Below are 19,779 nucleotides of genomic sequence, written 5' to 3'. Positions count from 1 at the left end.
AATCAAAACAGGTACATAAAACACGGCCGCCCGACCCCCTTGCTCGCCGAGTTCCCTGCGCAGCCTTGGGTGCGGGGGATTGTGTCAGTGTGATAGAGTGCTGGTGTGATAGAGTATATACCGCGGGGTGGGAGAGTGCATCAGTGTGAGAGTGGAGGCGGTAGGGGGGGGGGGGAGTGTGTCAGTGTGATGAAGCCCCAGTGTGATAGAGGGTAGGCCGCAGGGGAGGGGGAAGGATTGTGTATGTGTCATAGAGCACAGAGGGAGGGAGTGCATCAGCAGGGCCGGTGCAAGGCTTCTCAGCCCCCTAGGCAAAACTTCAACCTACTCCCCCCCCCCCCTGGGAAGGTGGCCAAGTCCCCTGCTTTTCCTGGAGGTACTCTGCACCCACAACAGAGTACAAGGAGAAGGGGCAGCAATGTAGGAAGTATGACTCAAGGGAAAGTATAGAGGTGAGGTCTTAGAAGTTCCACAGCCACCGCCTGCATTAAATACTACAAGGATCCTCCTAGATATCCTTGATTTTTTTATTTGCAGACTTGGTGGCGCCCCCTAGATCCCGGCGCCCTAGGCAGATGCCTAAAGCTGACTAGTGGTAGAGCCGGCCCTGTGCGTCAATGTGATAGAGCACAGGGCGAGGGAGTGTGATACAGAGCAAGGTGAAGGGTGAGTTTGATATAGTGCAGAGGGAAGGAGTGTGAGGCGAGTGTATTTGTTTTTCTTCCTATTGAGGCCATTCATTTTTTCCCGTCGGGTCCAATGTGTTTTATTTTACCTGTAGGTCGAATGTTTTTGTTTGTATTTTCCTGGCGAGTGTCAATGTGTTATTCCAACTGGGGGCCGGTGTGTTTCATTTATCCCTATTGAGGCCAATATGGATTTGGGTATTATTTTTTTCTCGTGGGGGGACAATGTGTGTGACACTGGGTGTCTCTGTCCTTGTATATTCGGATGCTTTATAGCGGCAATAGTATCAAGTCACATTTGAAACTGTATCAAAAGACTCAAGGAAGGCTGTAACGGGTCTACTCAGTATCCCGCCCCTCTTGACAAACCTCACCCCTCAGCAGACTCCGCCTACATTATGGCTACTCCCAGAAATTTCCTGGGCTGGTTTTTCATACCAATCCACCCCTGATAGATCAAACTTGGGTCATTAGCGCAAATTCTAAACACCCATTATCTACGTTATAAATGCCCAGTTGCCTGCGTTGTCTGGTGCTGCAGAACAGAGGAGCACATTACAAATCAGCAACAGTAACACTAATAACCATAGATAGAAATTTCTTTCATGTTTCTATTAGTGTACATTAGATAGAATCATCCATTTTACAGTACCTCATAGAAAAACCACAAAAACAAATCGTGCTGGTGAGGTAAATAGAGTAAAACTTGAAAACTGCCTGCAACATTGCTTTAATGCCTTATTTTAAGTATTACAACCAAAGATTAAGTCATGTTTGCACCTCTGGAATCATTTTGTGTCCCTTCCTGACTGAGGTGAAACACTTTGTTAAGTCCATTAAGTTGTGTAGTGACAGTTCAATGATTGCACATTGACCTTGTGGAAAATAATACTTGTGGTCTAAAAGATTAATCTACTGGTTGTACTTCCCAGCTTTACGTGGTTACAGACTGCACAGGTATAAAATAAAATCAGTGGGAAAACATTTTATTTAGCAAAGCACAAAACTTGTAATATTGTTATTGTATAGTTTGAAAATGATTGGACCTGTTAGCAGCAATGCCCAAGGACATAGCATCCCAACAGGGGCGTAACTAACTATTTAGCGCCCCCCCCCGCCGCACGTTTATTCGGCGCCCCCCCCCCCCCACACACACACCTAACCTGCCCCCCCTTCTTACCCGCGGTCTGCGTCTCGCCCGGCTCTCTGTCGGGACCTTCCTGACGTCACGGTCCTGGCCGGCTCCTGCTGCTACAATGAAAACGGACTCTTAAAAAATGGCTGCCCCTATGCTGCAGACAGAAAACTGTCTGCAGTATGGGGGCAGCCATTTTCTAATTGTCAGTTTTCATTGCAGCAGGAGCCGGCCGGGACCGTGACGGTCAGGCAGGTCCCGGCAGAGAGCCGGACGAGACGCAGACCGCGGGTAACTATAGCCCCGCAGCCCCCCCGGCGGTGCCCCCAATTTCTCTGCGCCCCCCCCCCGCCACCGCGGGGGCTGCGGAGCTATAGTTACGCCACTGCATCCCAAGTTATGTTTTCATGGGATACAGTCATTGGGTCGACCCTATTAAGGTCGACATGCATTGGGACATGCACTGGCAGGCCTTAGGTAGACACCTAGGTCGACATGGCTAAAGTCAACAGGGTCAGAAGGTCGACACAAGTTTTAGGTCGACAATGGGAAGATCAACAGTGAAATGGTCAACATGAGTTTTTCACTTTATTTGAGCCGACATGTGCTGACATGCCCAAAAATACACCACAGCGTGGTGGGAGAATAAAATGTGTGACCAAAGCATGGTGAGCGCAGCGAGTGTCCATGCCGACTATGTCAACATTCGGGACAAAAAAACTTGAAAAACTCATGTTGACCTTTTGACTTTCGACCTTCCCTTTGTCGACCTTCCAACCCTGTTGATCTTATCCATGTCGACCTATTTCAGATGTCAACCTAAGGCCTGTCGACCTTCAGTAGTCGACCCAAAGCATGTTCACAGAAACTGGGTAGACCCAATGACCCACACCCATTTCCATGTTAGAATGACTTAGTAACTTTTTTTATAATTGCCCATATTTTTTTACAACTGGCGGCCAGGTGCGCAGAACCACATTGCACCAGGTACACTTACATGTGTGCACAGATTGGAACCAACTTTTTTTTTTATTTCGTTGACGGTGGGGCTAGCGGCATAGCCAGCTGGTATGCTCCACCAGTTAAAAAGCAACACCTAATTATAACCTACAGTATTCAGGTCCCAGGGGTTCAGGATGGATTAACGGCATGGCAAAATGAATATTAGAACATTGTCCTGCCTTTCCAACTATGGTTGTATTGTCCCTATTGACCAGGCAGTTGGGGAGGTTAATTCCCATTAGGGCACATGGAAAGTGCCGGATACACACACATGATGCATGACTATGGCATGTGAGAGAGTTACATTTGGGTGAGTTCTTTTGTTTCTGTGCAGGGTAAATACTGGCTCTTTATTTGTACACAGCAATTCAGATATCAGTTTGAACACACCCCACCCAAATCTAACACTCTCTGCACGTGTTACATCTGCCCCACCTGCAGTGCACATGGTTTTGCCCATTAAATAAGGAGTTTGCTTTTGCAAACCAACCATGGTCTCTATTTCTAAGCAACGTGTATCCTACCCCTACACAGTTGGTGGATCATAGGGCAAATCTGGTCCACACCAAACTCTTGTTTGATGGTCACATTCAACGCATACTGTAGCTGCTAAATCCGCTCATAACCAACAAATGGGGCATGCTAACTGCCATGTCCACTGTTATTTTGCCCTGCTGTGGGTTACTGCTTTGTTGGGCTAACTTTTCAGAGAGCCCACTCATAATAATTGTTTGTATACTGTATCTAAGGCAGTGGTAGCCAACTACGGTCCTCGAGAGCTACCAACAGTTCACATTTTCCAGACAACCTAGCTGCTGCACAGGTGCACTCATTACTAGCTGAAACATTTTCAAAGATCCACAGGTGGAGCTAATTACTTCACTTGTGATTCTGTTAGGAGATCTGGAAAACATTAACTGTTGGTAGCTCTTGAGGATTGGAGTTGGCTACCCCAGATCTAAGGAGTACTGTATATAAACCAAAGGAAGAAATTCCACCATACATAATACAGTAGTTCTAGTAAGAAGGTGAAAAAGGGGCTTTGACAACATTTTAGTACATAATTAGTGTCAGGAAACTGCTGGCCGAATACATGACAGTAGTAGGGCAATCCATAAGTGCAACCAGATACACAAGAAAGATTAGTCACTCATCACCGCTGGGGGACTCAAAGCCAGGAGGACTGTCAGGTATAGCCAATTTGACATAATGGACCTTATTCAGATCTGTTCGGTCCTCCGTGCATTTGATTATGTAAATCATCCATTCGCAGCCATGTAGGGGGTCGTGCGTGTGAGGGGGGTGGGCAATACGGGCAGCGGCAGTGTCTGATGGACTCGCAACCTTGCGAGTCAATCAGAATAAGGTCCAATGTATGTATATACTGTATACAGGATAGATAGATAGATAGATAGATAGATAGATAGATATTCACACATACTCACCAAGTGACACATACAAACACAATTTTCTTTAAAATCAGTGGTTGACAGAATATACGCAGAGAATACACCGGCGCAGAGAATTATCTTGGAGCCGGTTATTACCTGTTTCTTTAAGGGTTAAGTAATAAACTGGTCAGATCAGAAAATTAATAGCTGGGAAGCTTATAAGCATTGCCAGCTGCACCTTGCTTCTATTACAGCATATACAAGGAGACTGTAACAGAGGATGAGTCATATAATTTAAGATCGCTTTATTTAAGCTGAAAGACATATTCTTCCTGTAAACCAAATTAGCATTTATGTATGTGCATCCCCCCACTTGCTTCTTCCCGTAATATTGGCTTAAAACAATTGAACACATTTTGATTATATTGCACAATATGTATAATACACTATTCAAAACTCTCCCTTTTTGCACATCATTTTAAGTTATGGATCCTATGATTAAACTCATTAAGACACTGCAGGGTTCCAAGATAAAAATGTACAAACATTGGTGTTGTAGTTACTGTAACTGAAAGTCACCTTTCTTATTGTGTACTCACCAGCACATTTTGTCCTTGTCCTCAGTGCAGGTCCAGGGGATCCAGTACCACCTTCTCCTGGTCTTGTTAAAAGAACACTTATTTCATATTCCGTATCAGGGTCAAGATGTCCAATCTTACAAATGGAAGAGTCCACCGGTTGGATGTCATACCAGCTTCCACTTGTAGTGCGATACTCCACTTCTCTCTGAATGATGGGGCCATCTCCATTTATTGAGTTTGCATTGAGCTGTATCCACAAATATGTAGCTCCAACAGAGGTAAGTTGGGGAGGTGCAATGGGTACAGGTGGTTCTGAAAAATACACACAAAGTATTAATGCATACTATTTCTATGGGGGATATAGAAATGTATTCTAAATGCTAAATAATCAGATGTTAATTGTATTTATGTATATAATGATATTACGTTAAGGTAACGTTACTTACTGACATGACCAGCGGCAGCTCTTACCTCTGCAGAGGAGGGGCTGCCTCGATGTGCCCCCCCCTCCGCAGCCACTGCTGCTGCGCTCATGGTCCCCACTACAGGTCCTAGCCGCCGGTCCCCAGCACGGGACCAGCACATGTGCAGTAGCCAGGGCCGAGGCCACCACTAGGCAGCTCTAGGCATTTGCCTAGGGCGCCGGCACCTGGAGGGCGGCAGTTCGCCCCTCACCCCCAGCGAACTGTGTAAAAAACTTGCGGCCCGGTGTCCCTGCAGTGCTGGGGCGGTCAGGGGTGTATGTGCCGTAGGGGTACCTGTGGCGCCGTCATGTGTGTAAAGCTGGCTGCGGCCGGCGGGGTCCCTGTAGTGAATAGAAAATAACTAGCGCTATGCGCGCGGCGGCGCGGGAAGCGCTAGTTATTTTCTATTCACTACAGGGACCCCGCCGACCGCAGCCAGCTTTATACACATGACGGCGCCGCAGGTACCCCTACGGCACGGACACCCCTGACCGCCCCAGCGCTGCAGGGACGCCGGGGCCGCAAGTTTTTTCCACAGGTACCACCCCCCACCCCCCCCCCCCCCCCCGGCACCGGGGCGCCCCCACCCCGACTCGCCTGGGTCGCTCCGGTGCCTTGCACCGGCCCTGGCAGTAGCTTCTTACATACTGCGCATGTACTGGCCCCAGCCTCTATGGGCTGCTTTTGCAGCAGCCCCCAGAGGCATATTCCGGTTCCCGGGTACGACGCTTGCACAGTATTGTCCACAAAACCCATTTTTGGGGGCCTGTCACAGTGAATCTGGCATTGAATCTGGCAGAGAACAGTGGTGGATTTTACCTGGGGGGGGGGGGGGCTACAGCCCTGCAGCCCATAGGTAAAAATCACCACTGGACATGACTGACCTACAACACTGACACATATTTAAAGATCCACACGTGGAGCTAAGTATTTTAATTGTGATTCTGTGAGGAATCCTGGAAAACATGAACTGCTGGGGATCCTTGCGGGATGAGTTTGGGAACAAGTAGCAATAAATACTCAATAAGAAGCAGCTGATTCAGAGTTCTTGGTTAGTAGGGCCAACGATTATTGAATGACTGCGAATATGCACAGTACGTTGTGCGCATGTGTGGGGTCCCCTTGTGAACAAGCGAGTGATGGCTAGCAATTGCTGGCTGTTCTCAAGTTGATTGACAGCCAGTGGTTATTTGTAGGCGGCACCCTGGCATTTTATCGGAGTGCCGCCTAAACATGCATGGGGGCAGAACATGGGGAGGGAGGGCCATTGATGTCAGTAGGTCTAGACTTATTCAGCACTGCAAACAGGGGGAAGCCATTCCATAAAAAAGGGTGGTGTGTAGCGCTAAGGATGATATAACATTTGATCAATTGCAATTAAAACATAATTTATTAAACATAATCAATATAGATAAAAAAAATCTAATAAACAGGTAATAAACATGTGCACTGTAAATACAAGGACACAATGAGGAATAATATACTTCGGAGCAGTCCCGGTTGTTCTTATAATGCTCAGTCCTCTCTCATGCAGGTGAGTATTGGATGGTGGGTGCTTGCGAAGGGTTTTCCACCTGTGTGCACAGCTGCGAACATGTTTGCAGCAGTGCACAGGGGCAGGGGAGAAACTGGTGGGGCAGCGGTTACCTGATCACTGGGCTCTAAAGATTTACAGCCCAGTGATCAGGTCTCGCTCAGGCCCTTAATAACTGTGCATGCATCTATGAGAAAATCAGAGTTCTCTGTCACATATCCCTTAGGGCTAAATGTTTGCATGTAGGGTAATGCTGGGTACACATTTACAGATTCCAACAGCTGCCAGTGGGGGTACTTTTAACCAGGACCCGCTCCCCCCACTTTCATTGCAGGAAGCCAAGCAGTGAGGCGAGAGAGAGATTATAGGCTTCCTCTGCAGCACAGTCTCTCTCCCCGGCCCAGCACATGCTACTAAGTGATGTGTGCTGAGCTGGGGGAGAGGCAGCTGCAGCCCATCTTTTCTCTCCCTGTGCTAGTGGTATGCGTTCCCACCCGCACCCCCATCGATGCACACCTTCCTGCAAAAACAAAATTTTCTTTCTATCACAGAGGATGTGACCACGCCCCTTCCCAGAGGTCATGCACCCTCCCAGAGGCCACAACCCTTCAGTTTAGTCTAACATTTCACACATTCTCTGTGAATGGCATGGCTTGCCCTTCTATTCAATGATAAGATTCGCAGTAGAGTGAGGTTGAGGCTACAAAGAGTGATTCACTGTGAATCATCTTCTAAAGCACTCAGGCCACCAAGTTTACCAGAGCAGAAGATGTCAGAAACCTGTGAGTCAGGCATATAATAAGTGCAATTTGTACCAATGTCACTTCCAGATTGTAACAGTCACTGGGCCAGATTCTCTAAGCTTCAAAAGTGATCAAATGGAGAGTGATAAACAGCCAGCCAATCAGCTCCTACCTGCCAAGCCACAGACTGTGTTTGAAAAATGTCAGACAGGAGCTGATTGGATGGCTGTTTATCACTATCCATTTCATCACTTTTGAAGCTTAGAGAATCCGGCCCACTGTCCTTAGTATGAAAAGTACTCTAAATTTAGATTTTTATAACACTTAGAAAATGCTGTGTGGCGTGTCACAAATATTGACTGGGCAAGGTAACATTGAAATGATTTCCCCTCTATGTTTTTTTTACATTTTAATGACACTAGCAATACAGTTGGCAGGGAACAAAAGAAGCTTCTAGATTTTCATATGGGCATTTCTCTCTTTCATGACTTTATGCAAGCAAAGCTGTATGCACCTACAGACTGCCATATATCACCCAGACCACTCTCCATCTATTGCTAGGTTTCAAACACGCTTGATTTGTACTCTGCATTACAATACCACACACTCTGAAAAGTATGACAATACCTGGCTTCTGTGCCCAAATACATAATCTTATTACTATCCTTACTGAGCCACGAGAAATCTGTTCACTCTAAAATACCTTCGAATTTATTGTGTAAAGTTTTTAATATCCAGAACTTAAATAATAACAACAAAAGGCAACTGCACCTGCCACGGAAATCACTCGTAATCTCTTGTTATCCGCTGGCGGTTGTGTTAATAATGATTGAGTGCATGTGCGGGAACCACGTGCTGTAAACACATCCGAACCAACTCAAAATCATTTAACATCAATTTAAGTGATTAAGCTATTTCTTGAACCAGGACGTGATACAATGCCTTCCTGGAGAATCCTAAGGCCAATGTGTAGCCATGCTGAAAGAACACTTAATTACTTTCATATTCATCCTATATTTTAAGCGCTGTTGAACTGAAATACAAATTCAATGACAAGGTCGAAAGGGTTACAAGATATACTAATTAAGTAACAGAATTAAAAGTATCTGAACGCAATACGCTGAATTTATTAGTTTATAGAAACCCCAAAGGTATTTGCAGCAACTTGTGCATAGTGGGTAAAATAGAATCAATGAGGCAGTACTATCCTGAAGGCTAAACAGCACACGCACAGCTGATTCTTAGATCAAATGTATTACGCTAGACTGGTGTCATATGCACTTCTTGCTTTCTTGCTCTCGAAATATTATTTTTTAAGGATACAGTATGTCAGTCTTTAAGTCACATTTGCTATCCTGTGCAGAACAGCAACAGTTTATGCCCTAGTAAAAATGGAATATGCTGCCCATGATTGATAACATGCACAGGAGTTCAAATTCATTGCATAGTCAGGGATACATTCAATTGATTAGAGATCTATTCAGATGGACCATAACAGATGGACACATAGGCAGTCACAGGATTTCTGAGAGGGGTGCTTAATGTACTGTAAAAAAGATATATAGGCATATTTATTAATATTATTTTTACTAAAATGATCTGCAAAGAATTTTGCAAGAACTGAACAGCTTGAAGATGGTACAAAATGCATGTGCCAGGCTATTAACCAACAGACCCTGTTCCAGCCACATAACACCCATTCTCTACTACCTACACTGGCTGCATGTAAGATGGCGAAGATTGTCTTACTGACTTTTAAGGGCCTACATGACCAAGGCCAAGGCACCTGAAGCAGCTTCTGGTTCTATACTGCATATGATGAGACAGCAGTGGGCGCCCTTATTATTAGGTAGGTTTATGCCAATGCCAGTATATAGCTGGAATTGTGAATGGAAAAAGGCGGCAATTGCAAGAACAGCCACATCTGAATTAGTCCCAATATGCAACTTGGGGCCTAATTCAGAACTGATCAGCGAATTCTTAAACTGAGAGTTTATTGAATGACTGCGCATGCATACCACACATCGTACATGGGAAAGCCCAAATCGCGACAACAATTGTGTAAACACAATGGGGTTTATTCTAGTTCATTCTTTCTGACAAAATCCTTCTTAGATGGACAAAACCATGTGCACTGCAGGGGGGCAGATGTAACATGTGCAGAGAGAATTAGATTTGGGTGAGTTATTTTGTTTCTGTGCAGGGAAAATACTGACTGCATGATTTTACACTGCAATATAGATCTCACTTTGAAGAAAAACCCCACCCAAATCTAATTCTCTCTGCACAAGTTACATCTGCCCCACCCGCAGTGCACATGGTTTTGTCCATCTAAGAAGGATTTTGTCAGAAAGAATGGACTAGAATAACCCCCAATGTGTCTAGAGGTTGGCTGACAGGAAGCCGCCATTTGGGGGTAGCAACCTGCCATTTTTAGTAAGTGCAACCCTGAGTCAATTGTATAGAAATACATGTGGACATACTTTATGAACAAAGTAAAATAAATAAATAATCATGTCAATGAAATTATAAAAGCATATGCTAAGAATGGTATTGTTATCTATACCCTTTTCACACCACAACTTGGACCTGGGTTGTTGCCGGGTTGGTGACGCGTCGACCCGGGTCGAGGTGCGATGTGAAAGCATCAAAGCTTATAACATGGTTCGACCAACCTTCTCAATAATGGGTGGCTTGGGTTGTGAAATGTGAAAGCGCCGGACCCAGGTCAGACCCAGGATCGAGCTCTCAGGTCAAAGCCGGCTCTGTGATTTGAAAGGGTATTATAGTATTGTTATGGTATAATAGAAAGTCAGCCAGTAGACATGCAGCAGTGAAACCTTGAGGGCATGGTATAGCATACAGTGGGGGAAATTTACTAAGATGGGAGTTCTGTTTCACATGGGATGTTGCTATGGGCAACCAATCAGAATCTACTTATTATTTATTTAGCACATTCTAGAAGATAATAGATACAGGGGGAGATTCTCTAAGAATCTCCGCCTCCCTTCGCCGCCCATCACATTTATAATTATCGCATATGTTGTAACATATGCGATAATTAAGGCAAAGGACAGCTCTTGCGTTAAGAGCTGTCCATTGCGGTGAGAGTCGCCGGGTCCCAGCAGGTCCCGGCGGCTCCACCCTCCCTCCCACACCCGGCGCTGCTGCTGCTGTGCCGGGCTCTCCTCCTCCCTGCACCCGGAAGAGGATCAGTGCAGGGAGGAGGTCACATGTCCGGGCAGCACTGCTCTGTGCTGCCCGGACACAGGTGAGGGGGCGATGGGGGGTCGGCGCGGGGCGGCGGAGGGTTGCGGTAGAAGCCCATTGGCTTCTATGGGGCATCGCCAGAAAAATCAGTAACCCGGCGAGGGATGCTTACAGCATCCCAAAATGCGGTAAAAACCCTGATAGCTGGGTTTTTACCGTATTTTTCGCTTAGAGAATCTCCCCCACAATCTGATTGGCTACTCATAGCAACATCCCATCTGAAATAGAACTCCGATCTTAGGAAATTTCCCCCAGTGTGTCTCTATCAGTTCTCATTGTGCGCTAATCTATTAAACAATTATATAATAATTTCTTTAACTTATTCGAACCATGCCTATATGGCCTTTTTATCGAGAACAATTCTCACTGCCCTCATCGCTACCTTTCCATCACAGAATTCCTAAAAATAAATAAATAAATTGCGGTAATGACAACATTTTGCTAAATATCGTCATATCTAAAAGTAACACAAATGAATGTCAGAATATACACTGCATACACATTGAAGTGCAAAAGAAAGAACATATCCAGGATCCACTGTAGTGGTTTATTAAAATGTTATCATACAGAACATAAATGAAAACATTAACTTCCGCAGAAGACACTGGACTATTACATTATTTCGGCATGAAGCGAAGTACAATATTGCCAGCATTTCTTTAGAAAGCCTGTCCTTTAATGTTTTTAGAGGACAATTTAACTGACATTTTGCTAATACTTCTGGAGAACTGTAGTTATTATACAGCAGCAAAGTCCTAGTGGAAGCTTTATCTTTTAATGTCATAATATTTTTCGTGTTTGTGATAAGTAAATCATTTTATCTCTAAATAGAGCTTACTCCGCTCTTTACCAAATACAAAGAATACATTTAGTCGCCTTCTTTCATAAATACAAAGAATACTGCAGATCTTACTATTTCAAAGAACATATGAGAAGCCAATGTTTCAATAAATGCCTCAAATGCTTAAAAAAAAAAAGTGATACAATCTTGAATCCTACTGGCAGCTTAAAACGAAAATGACTAAGCTTGAGGATGAATGTGGGCCTTTTCTCCTCGGAAGAAATAAAGTTAAGTTCCTGCAGAAGGAGCTAAAGCTTTGAATAGAAGTGGGTCAACTTCACTACAGATGGCTTCCCCTATATGGCCTCTGCTAAATGCTCAAACCCAACTTCTAAAAGCCGAGAGACACCTAGCTTTTCCTCGCATGAACTCAATAAGCAGGTTGAACCCTGCAATAATCGGATGTGTTTTCAGACAGAGCCATCAGAGTGCTCTTTGTCTGGATAATAATGCACCTGTGCCCAGGCCAATATTAGAAAAGTTTAGTCAGTGAACCATATGTAGAAGGCTAATATGCTTTTCCGAACACATTAAATCAATAGGGCCCTGCTGACTGCCTTTTTGTTCGGATCTATTTAAATAACAGCCACAATAAAAGTTCTGCTGATGTACAAAAACAATCTTGTATATCATGGTCAGGGACTCACATCTGTGGAAGGATACAAAGAGATAACCCATTTACCTCATAGCCAGAAATAAATGTTGCCTCTAGAACGCTACAGACTACATTGTCAGAAAAACACAGAATGTGATAGGCCAAAGCTGCTTATTATTGTTCCACAACTATCTGAAAACATATAGATATTTAATCATTGAGCTAATTCATCGCCTGAATAATGATATCAACTAATTGAGTTCATTCGGCTGAACTTGTAAAAAAGCAGAGGAAGTAAATTTTAATCAAACGTTAAGTGTGTTCTTAGTGAAAGCACACTTCCTAACTACTTTACCTATAAGACATGTAGAGCACATTTTTCTAAATGTACATACAGATGTGTGCTCATACAACTACTCACGGCTTAAGTTGGTCCTGGAGTCTTGGTGGAACTTTGTTCCCCTAAATCCCCCCCGCCCCCATTAGGCAGTGCCTAGACCAGTGCCAGGGAATTTGTGCCCTAACACCTATAAAGGGGTAATGGTCCCACAAGGAAGGGGTGTGGTCACACAATAGTAACTCCAATTACAATTACAACACAGGTAGCAAAATCATATACACATTACACCATATGTAGTGCCCTTGATTCATCTTAAATGAAATCACACAGTAATGCCCCTTATACACATAATGTCCACAGTTGTTCATCTTTACTTTACTTTACATTACATACGCCCTGCCAGAAGAAGGGGCAGGGTTTTCTGTTGGAATTACTCTTCAGGACTGTGGTAGAGGTGGTAGAGATGAAACTCGGTTCCCCTACCAATAGAGGTGGTGGAACCCCGTTCCCCTCACTTTAACCCCTGCAACTACTGTAGCTTCAATAAACCATGTGAGGTAAGATGCCTGGCACAAGTGAGTCACTAAGACCTCTGCTTGCACCGAGTGCATAGTTGCCTACTATATGGCTGCCTTCTCCGGGAGAGGTTCAGTGAGGCAGGGCTGCTGATGCCCCATCAAGGGGAAAGGGGCAGGGTGGTCAGCGGATAATCAGGGGTGGGGGTATGGCCAGCCATTGCCCCCTTGTGGCCATGCCCCCCAATATGCAGTGCCAATATGTCAGGCATTGTAATGAGGGGGGCGGGTTTACAATGATGCAATTCACGTAATTTGCTCATACGGACCCTGACCGAGGGGGGGATGCAGGAGACTTCACGCATTCCGTGAGGCTTGCCCCCCATTCCGGTGGGCCAGGGGGACCCAGTTTCTGGGACCCTCACAAGCATTCCAGGAGGGTAGGCCACCTTGTTTTTAAGTGAAAAAATGTGTCACAATGATATGAGGAGCCATGCCTCCCACTTTTGTCATTATGGGGGAATGCCCAGTGCTCTGTGAGCGGCTAGCATGACCCCAGTCCCGCTGTCTCCTGTGAATAGACCCTGCATGCTTTTAGCAGAGCACTATTAACCACAGAGTTCTATTAATCTCAAATGCCCAACAAGAAAAGTGTGGATCGCCAAGTTCTGATCAGCGGTGCCGACAGTTCGGCCAGGCCCCGGTAAAATGGAGGGGGGCCAGGCCTTGTGAAAAAAAAATAAACTATGGATATAGAGAGGACAGGCTGCCACTGCAGCTGTCTCTCTCCCCAACTCAGCACACGGTACTGAGCAGCATGTACTGAGCTGGGGAGAGAGGCTGCGCTGCAGCAACAACCTGTCATCTCTCTCACCACTACCTGGCTCCCTGCAACGGGGGAGGTGGGAGCAGGACCTGGGCCTGGGTAAAAAGTACCTGTTCCCTCCCCCTCTGTCAACGCCACTGGTTCTGCTTACTGCATGGTGTAGTTGTATAGAAAAGAAAATTCACTATTGCTGGCTGAGTGCTGCATTTTTCTCTGTCCCCAACTGAAAACAGCTTTGAGTATATTTTGGCAGACGGGACACGATATGAGGGACATGAAGTATTATTTTCCATGGAACAGATAAACAGAAAATGTTCAGAAATGGTTTGTTAGGAAATCTGTGAGATTTTCTGAGAAGAAACCAAATGACCATTACAAGAATATAAATAGCCAAACAACGACATATTATGTTATAGAGTACCTTTTACAACCAATTCAGCGTAGTTTGAGACGGCAACTCCTGCTTCAGTCCGGATCATACAACGGTAATTGCCAGCATCTCTCTTTGTTGTGTTCACTACATTAAATATGGCCACAAATCGGCGATCATTATGCACTTTTATCTCCTTTAAAGGAGCATCTCTTCCATTCGCACCCTGACAAGAAAAGAGTGAAAAACATATTTCATTTTAATTTATTTTCCATAACTGTGCATTGAATATTCATTCTCCGTTTCCCTGAAACAGATGTTGCTGCAGGAAAGAATAGCTGATTGATTGCTTTGTCGTCTTTATGTTTGCCCTGTTTTTAAACATCCAGCTGGCAGTGCATTGAGAAAGTGAGGACGTGTTCATAACAATTCGGTAGAAAGACGCATTCGCTAGCTGTGGTGCCCTCTGACCAGCACTATGACAACAAGTTTAATGGAAAATGCAAGATGCTTCATATGAAATACCTCACATTCAAGTACAGATGTGCCCTCATATACCTAGTGGATCTCCTCCATATGGCGCAAGAGGCCTGGAGCGAGGATATGCAAAACTACAACTCCCAGCAGCATGCGGGGAGCGAGGGGGCTGCCCAGCACAGAGCAAGGCCATCCCACAATTCAGGTTCTGCTCTGCTATACAGCAAAGCGCTAGCGTATCACTGGTAGCCCCATTCATCCAAACCGCACTCCTGCAACACAGAGTTGATGTTCACGTAACACCAACTCCCCCTTCTGCTGCTGCCACTTTCACTGAATTCGTATTTCAAACAACGATTTATGGTCGACTGTGGGGCTTTCTGAATTAGGTCAATCAGCAATGGGACCAAGGCATCCAAGTGTAATGGGAACTCAAGTTCTCATTACACCCAGATGTTTTCCAACTATACCAACCATTAACATCTACTGCTACCAACACCAACTGGCTCAGGAGCGACAGGTATATCCAGCCTGCTGCAACCATACAGTGTCTACCATCTCTCCGGAGGAAAATGACCTCGCCGGCAACACCAGCTCAAACTATCATTACCCAAATAGCTATTTGGAGGAACCGAATGTTTTGTGGGACAATACATTTGCTCTATACATCATAACCAGAGGCAAAGGAATAATATATACATTATTTTTAATGTTGCTATTTTTGTTTATTAAAATTATGCACACTTTTACAATTTAAATGTATCATTGTATCATTTAAGAGCAACACACCTCTTTTCTTCTATCTATAACATTGCTTCCTGTTAATCAAACTGTGACTGTTATGTTTGGTGTTTTTGCGACTGCTATTTATTCACAATTTGCGGATGAGCATATGCAGGCGAATACATACAGTACATACAGTTCTTCGATAATCGAATGGATTGCAAATTCTCTAATTAGCGATTCATGATGAATGTATTTCATTTACTGTGCTCCGAAAAAAGCCCAAAACATTTTCTGAACCTAGGAATACTGTAGAACGGGTTAACTCTACTGGGATCTCATACTTTACAGATTTTGTAACAGGAGATTAGAATAATATTTTACAAAAAAACTAGAGCGGGGTTATGTTTTGACGTAAAAAACTCAACAAGTATTTTTAGTCTCGGTAAAGTTTTAGAAACCATAAATTAGCATTTATAAACAATATTGCAACCCAATTGTAGTAAGAACAATGTCTTCATTTGTGTAGACTGTAAACCTAATGAGACTATTGTTATGGAAATTAATCTAAACCACCTAAAGGTTCATCAAAGAAAAAAAATACTAATCCAACAGTACGTGTAACTTTTTACAGAAAAATAGATCTTAGTTTTTCATAGGCAAATTCACAGTGCCCAATAGCAAAGGAATCAACATTTAGATTTGATCAATTTACCTAGGCATCCAAAATAAATAATGGGTCAATTCATATTTGCAGTACTGTGCATATGCAGGCCGTTATTCTCTGCACATCTATAGTAAGGTACATGAGTGGGAGTTGCCATTATGCCAGCATAGACAGCAGTTACAGAGTTTGTTAAAATAAAGAAAAAAGAAAATGAGGCTCCGATTTGGTGTAGAAAGCAAGAATGCAGCCATAAAATGAAAAGAAGTATTTAATTACAAAATGTCCTTTTTTATGCATATTACGATTATGAGTATCTTTACATACTTGTATTAGGCTTAGGCCGGGGGGGGGGGGCAGGTGAAGGTTATGCTGTGAAAGGGAAGGGTTAGCCTGCCGGAGGGCATGGGTTAAGGCTGGGCTGCAGGAGTGGAGGCATAGGGTTAGACTGTGGGAAGAAAAGCCGTAACTAGGTGTGGGTGCATCCGCTAGCACACTCCTAGTCTGCAAAGTGTGGAAGCACCTGGAAAGAGGCACACTCCCCGCTCTTCATCCTGCTACTGCCCAGCTGCTGCAGGAGAGAAAGGTCGGCACCAAACACCAGAGGAGCAGGGGGTAAGAGGCAGCTGATTTAAAAAGTCCCATTGAAATCAACGGGCAACCACTAATTGACTCAGAGAGCCGTCTGGCAGGATAGCATAACTCTCCCACCCTTTGCACTGCTGATACAGCTATCCCCTGCTTTGAGGAAACCGATGGCACTCCCGCACTGCTGACACACCAGCCATACCATATTGCTGACACCACTGGCACCATTGTCTCCCTCGAACTGAGGACACCACTGTCATTCTGTACTGCTGACACCACCCACACCATGTTACAGTGTACTGTTTATCCCGCACTGTATACAACCTGCTTTATATCCCGCACTGTATCCAACCCACACTATCTCCCGCACTATATCCAACCCACATTGCATCAGCCCGTGCCAACACTTGGGGACAGAGCCAACTAGAAAAAGGCCCTGTATCTGACCTGCACTGAATCCGACTCACACTACATACCACACTGTATCCAACCCACACTATATCCCACATTGGATCAGTCGCACACTGTAACCTACACTGTATCTGATCCACACTGTATTCTGCACAGTATCTGACCAACATTGTATCCTGCACTGTATCCAATGCAAACTGTATACCGCACTGTACAGTACCTGATAACTATAACCTGCACTGTATCCAAGGTGCACTGTAAACCTCTGTTTGGTAGTGCAATGTGGGGTTACCTTGTGTGCTGCTGCAGTGTGGTGTGACCCTGTGTGCTGCTGCAGTGCGGTGTGACCCTGTGTGTAGCTGCAGTGTGGTGTGACCCTGTGTGCAGCTGCCATTGAATGTGTACATGTGGCACTGTGTGGTATAATGTGAATAACAGACACTGCTGTGTGGTGTAATGTGAATTGGTACTAAGATATGGCCAAGCCACTACCCCATGAAACCATGCCCTAAATGTTGGTTGGGTTCCCTAAGCAAGCTCTGTCTCTTTTTTTTTTTTGAGAAGGGGCGGTGAGGTGCACCAATTCTCTTTCTGGCACAGGGCACCAAAATGTCTAATTACGGCATTGGTGGGAGGGGATACCTTGGACTAGAATTGGGGAATGGGGTTAGGAGGACTACTCCCTCCTGAAACCACTAGATGACAGCTGGAACTCACCATCTCCTTAGCGCCATCCCAGAGGGCATCACTGGAGTTGCCGGAGATCAGCTAGCAGGTAAGTAAACATTGCACCAAGCCACACTGTTTATCTACATTGTAATCATCATGTACACAGTATGGCGATGTCCGCATTGTCGTGTTGACATTATGGGGGGAATTTACTAAGATGGGAGTTCGATTTCACATGGGATGTTGCTATGGGCAACCAATCAGAATGTACTTATTTATTTAGCACCTTCTAGAAGATAAGATAGAATCTGATTGATTGTCCATACCAGCATCCCATATGAAATAGAACTCACATCCTAGTATATTTTAGATGAATGTCATCATGATAAAGGTCAACAAAATATCCAGAACCCATGTTCATAGTACTGTGTGAACTGTGTGAGCAAATGGCACAAATAGAAGTTTTACTGAATTAAACTGAACATTATCCTGTGAATGAGGCCACCTTGTTGTTGTGGATGGGTATTCACAATGTCAGCATCCTGTTGATAATACATTACAGTATGTCGCAGTAACGTATGTAACCCCTTCCCTGGCACTCTCAAGAATTTTTACAGGCTATGCCTCAGTGCTTAGACTGGCAAACCCGGAAAATTTGCAGGATCGCCGCTGTCTCCTCTGCTTAGCACCGGGCAGCGCCACTGAGCTGATTGATGAAGTCAATCCTGGCTCCGGCTGCACGGCATGTAACCACCGCACACAGCAAGGTTGCTGGGAGCAGGGCCAGGCAGCGGCTGATATAGTGCTCAGCGGCGCTGCCCGTCCCAGAGAGAGACAGTGGTGTTTTTTTATTAGGTAGCGCTCCACCTAAAAAACTCACCCAGCGAGGAGCGCCTAAAAAAACTCACCCCTGAAGGGGTTATTAGACAAATGTATCTCAGTGGGGTATGAGTCATTGGGTCGACCAATATTAGGTAGACACGCATTGGGGTAACCACTGAAGTTCGACATGGCTAAGGTCCGCAGTCCACATGTCAAAATGTCAACGTGTTTTTTTGTCTCACATTTTGACACTGACATCTTCCAAGCGTACCGCTGCGCGCGCCATGCTTTGGGCACAGTGTCTCGCTAAGCTGGGCACACTATTCTATTCTCCCTCCACACACTAAGGGATGATAGGACACGAATACTGCCTATCGGCACATGTCGGGCAAAAAAAAAAAAGTGAAAAACCATATGTCGACCTTAGCCATGTCGATCTTCAGTGGTCGACGCGATGCATGCCGACCTTATAAGTGTCAACGTAACAACCGTATACTGTCTCAGTGCATATTAAATATTCCTTTAGTGCTGAAAAGTGTTTCTGCAACTTGGTCTCTTCTTATTAGTCAGGCAGTAAAGCACCTTTCCATATATCTGATGAATGTGGGCATGTGGACTAAATCCCGGGGCAGATTTATTAAGCTTGGAGAAGAGATAAACTGGAGATAAAGCGGAGAAAAGGTAAAAGGAGATAAAGCACCAGCCAATCAACTCCCAACTGTCTTTTTCAAACACAGCTGATTGGCTGTGCTTTATCTCCTTTTACCTTTTCTCCGCTTTATCTCCAGTTTATCTCTTCTCCAAGATTAATAAATCTGCCCCTAAATCCCTTCTCTTTTTTTTCAGGAGATTTAAACTGCCAGCACAAATCCTATCCACACTGATAGTTTGAGCTGCCCACTCCCCAAAATCATTCATCCGATGTTGGGAAATTCAAACATATTATTACCAAATAATAGAAAGGCGCAAAAGTATGAATTCTCTTAGGAAATGTCAGTTACATTAAGGGGATACAATATTAAGGTTTACCTGGCGATATATACTGTTGTTGAAAACAACATTGCGCACTCATGGATGGTTTAAATGAAGAATCAGAGTCTTCAGGAAATTATCAATGTTTCAGATATATTCT

The 19,779-nt window shown here is 44.6% G+C and overlaps 1 protein-coding gene across 10 annotated transcripts in view; it reads right to left on the bottom strand.

Moving 5' to 3' along the window:
- The window catches only part of PTPRM (protein tyrosine phosphatase receptor type M), a 647,098-nt gene that overhangs the window by 383,905 nt on the left and 243,414 nt on the right, over positions 1-19,779 (bottom strand). For all 10 annotated transcript variants that reach the window (XM_083187611.1, XM_083187612.1, XM_083187613.1 and 7 more), the window contains exons 6-7: positions 14,345-14,519; positions 4,814-5,107 (exon numbers count right to left, since the gene is read on the bottom strand). In XM_083187611.1, the coding sequence (XP_083043737.1) occupies positions 4,814-5,107; positions 14,345-14,519 (469 nt within the window). The remainder of the gene's footprint in view (positions 1-4,813; positions 5,108-14,344; positions 14,520-19,779) is intronic.

This window comes from Crinia signifera, chromosome 5, assembly GCF_055691185.1.
Source record: "Crinia signifera chromosome 5, ASM5569118v1, whole genome shotgun sequence".
NCBI lineage: Eukaryota > Metazoa > Chordata > Amphibia > Anura > Myobatrachidae > Crinia > Crinia signifera.
This window is presented reverse-complemented; position numbering and strand designations above follow the sequence as displayed.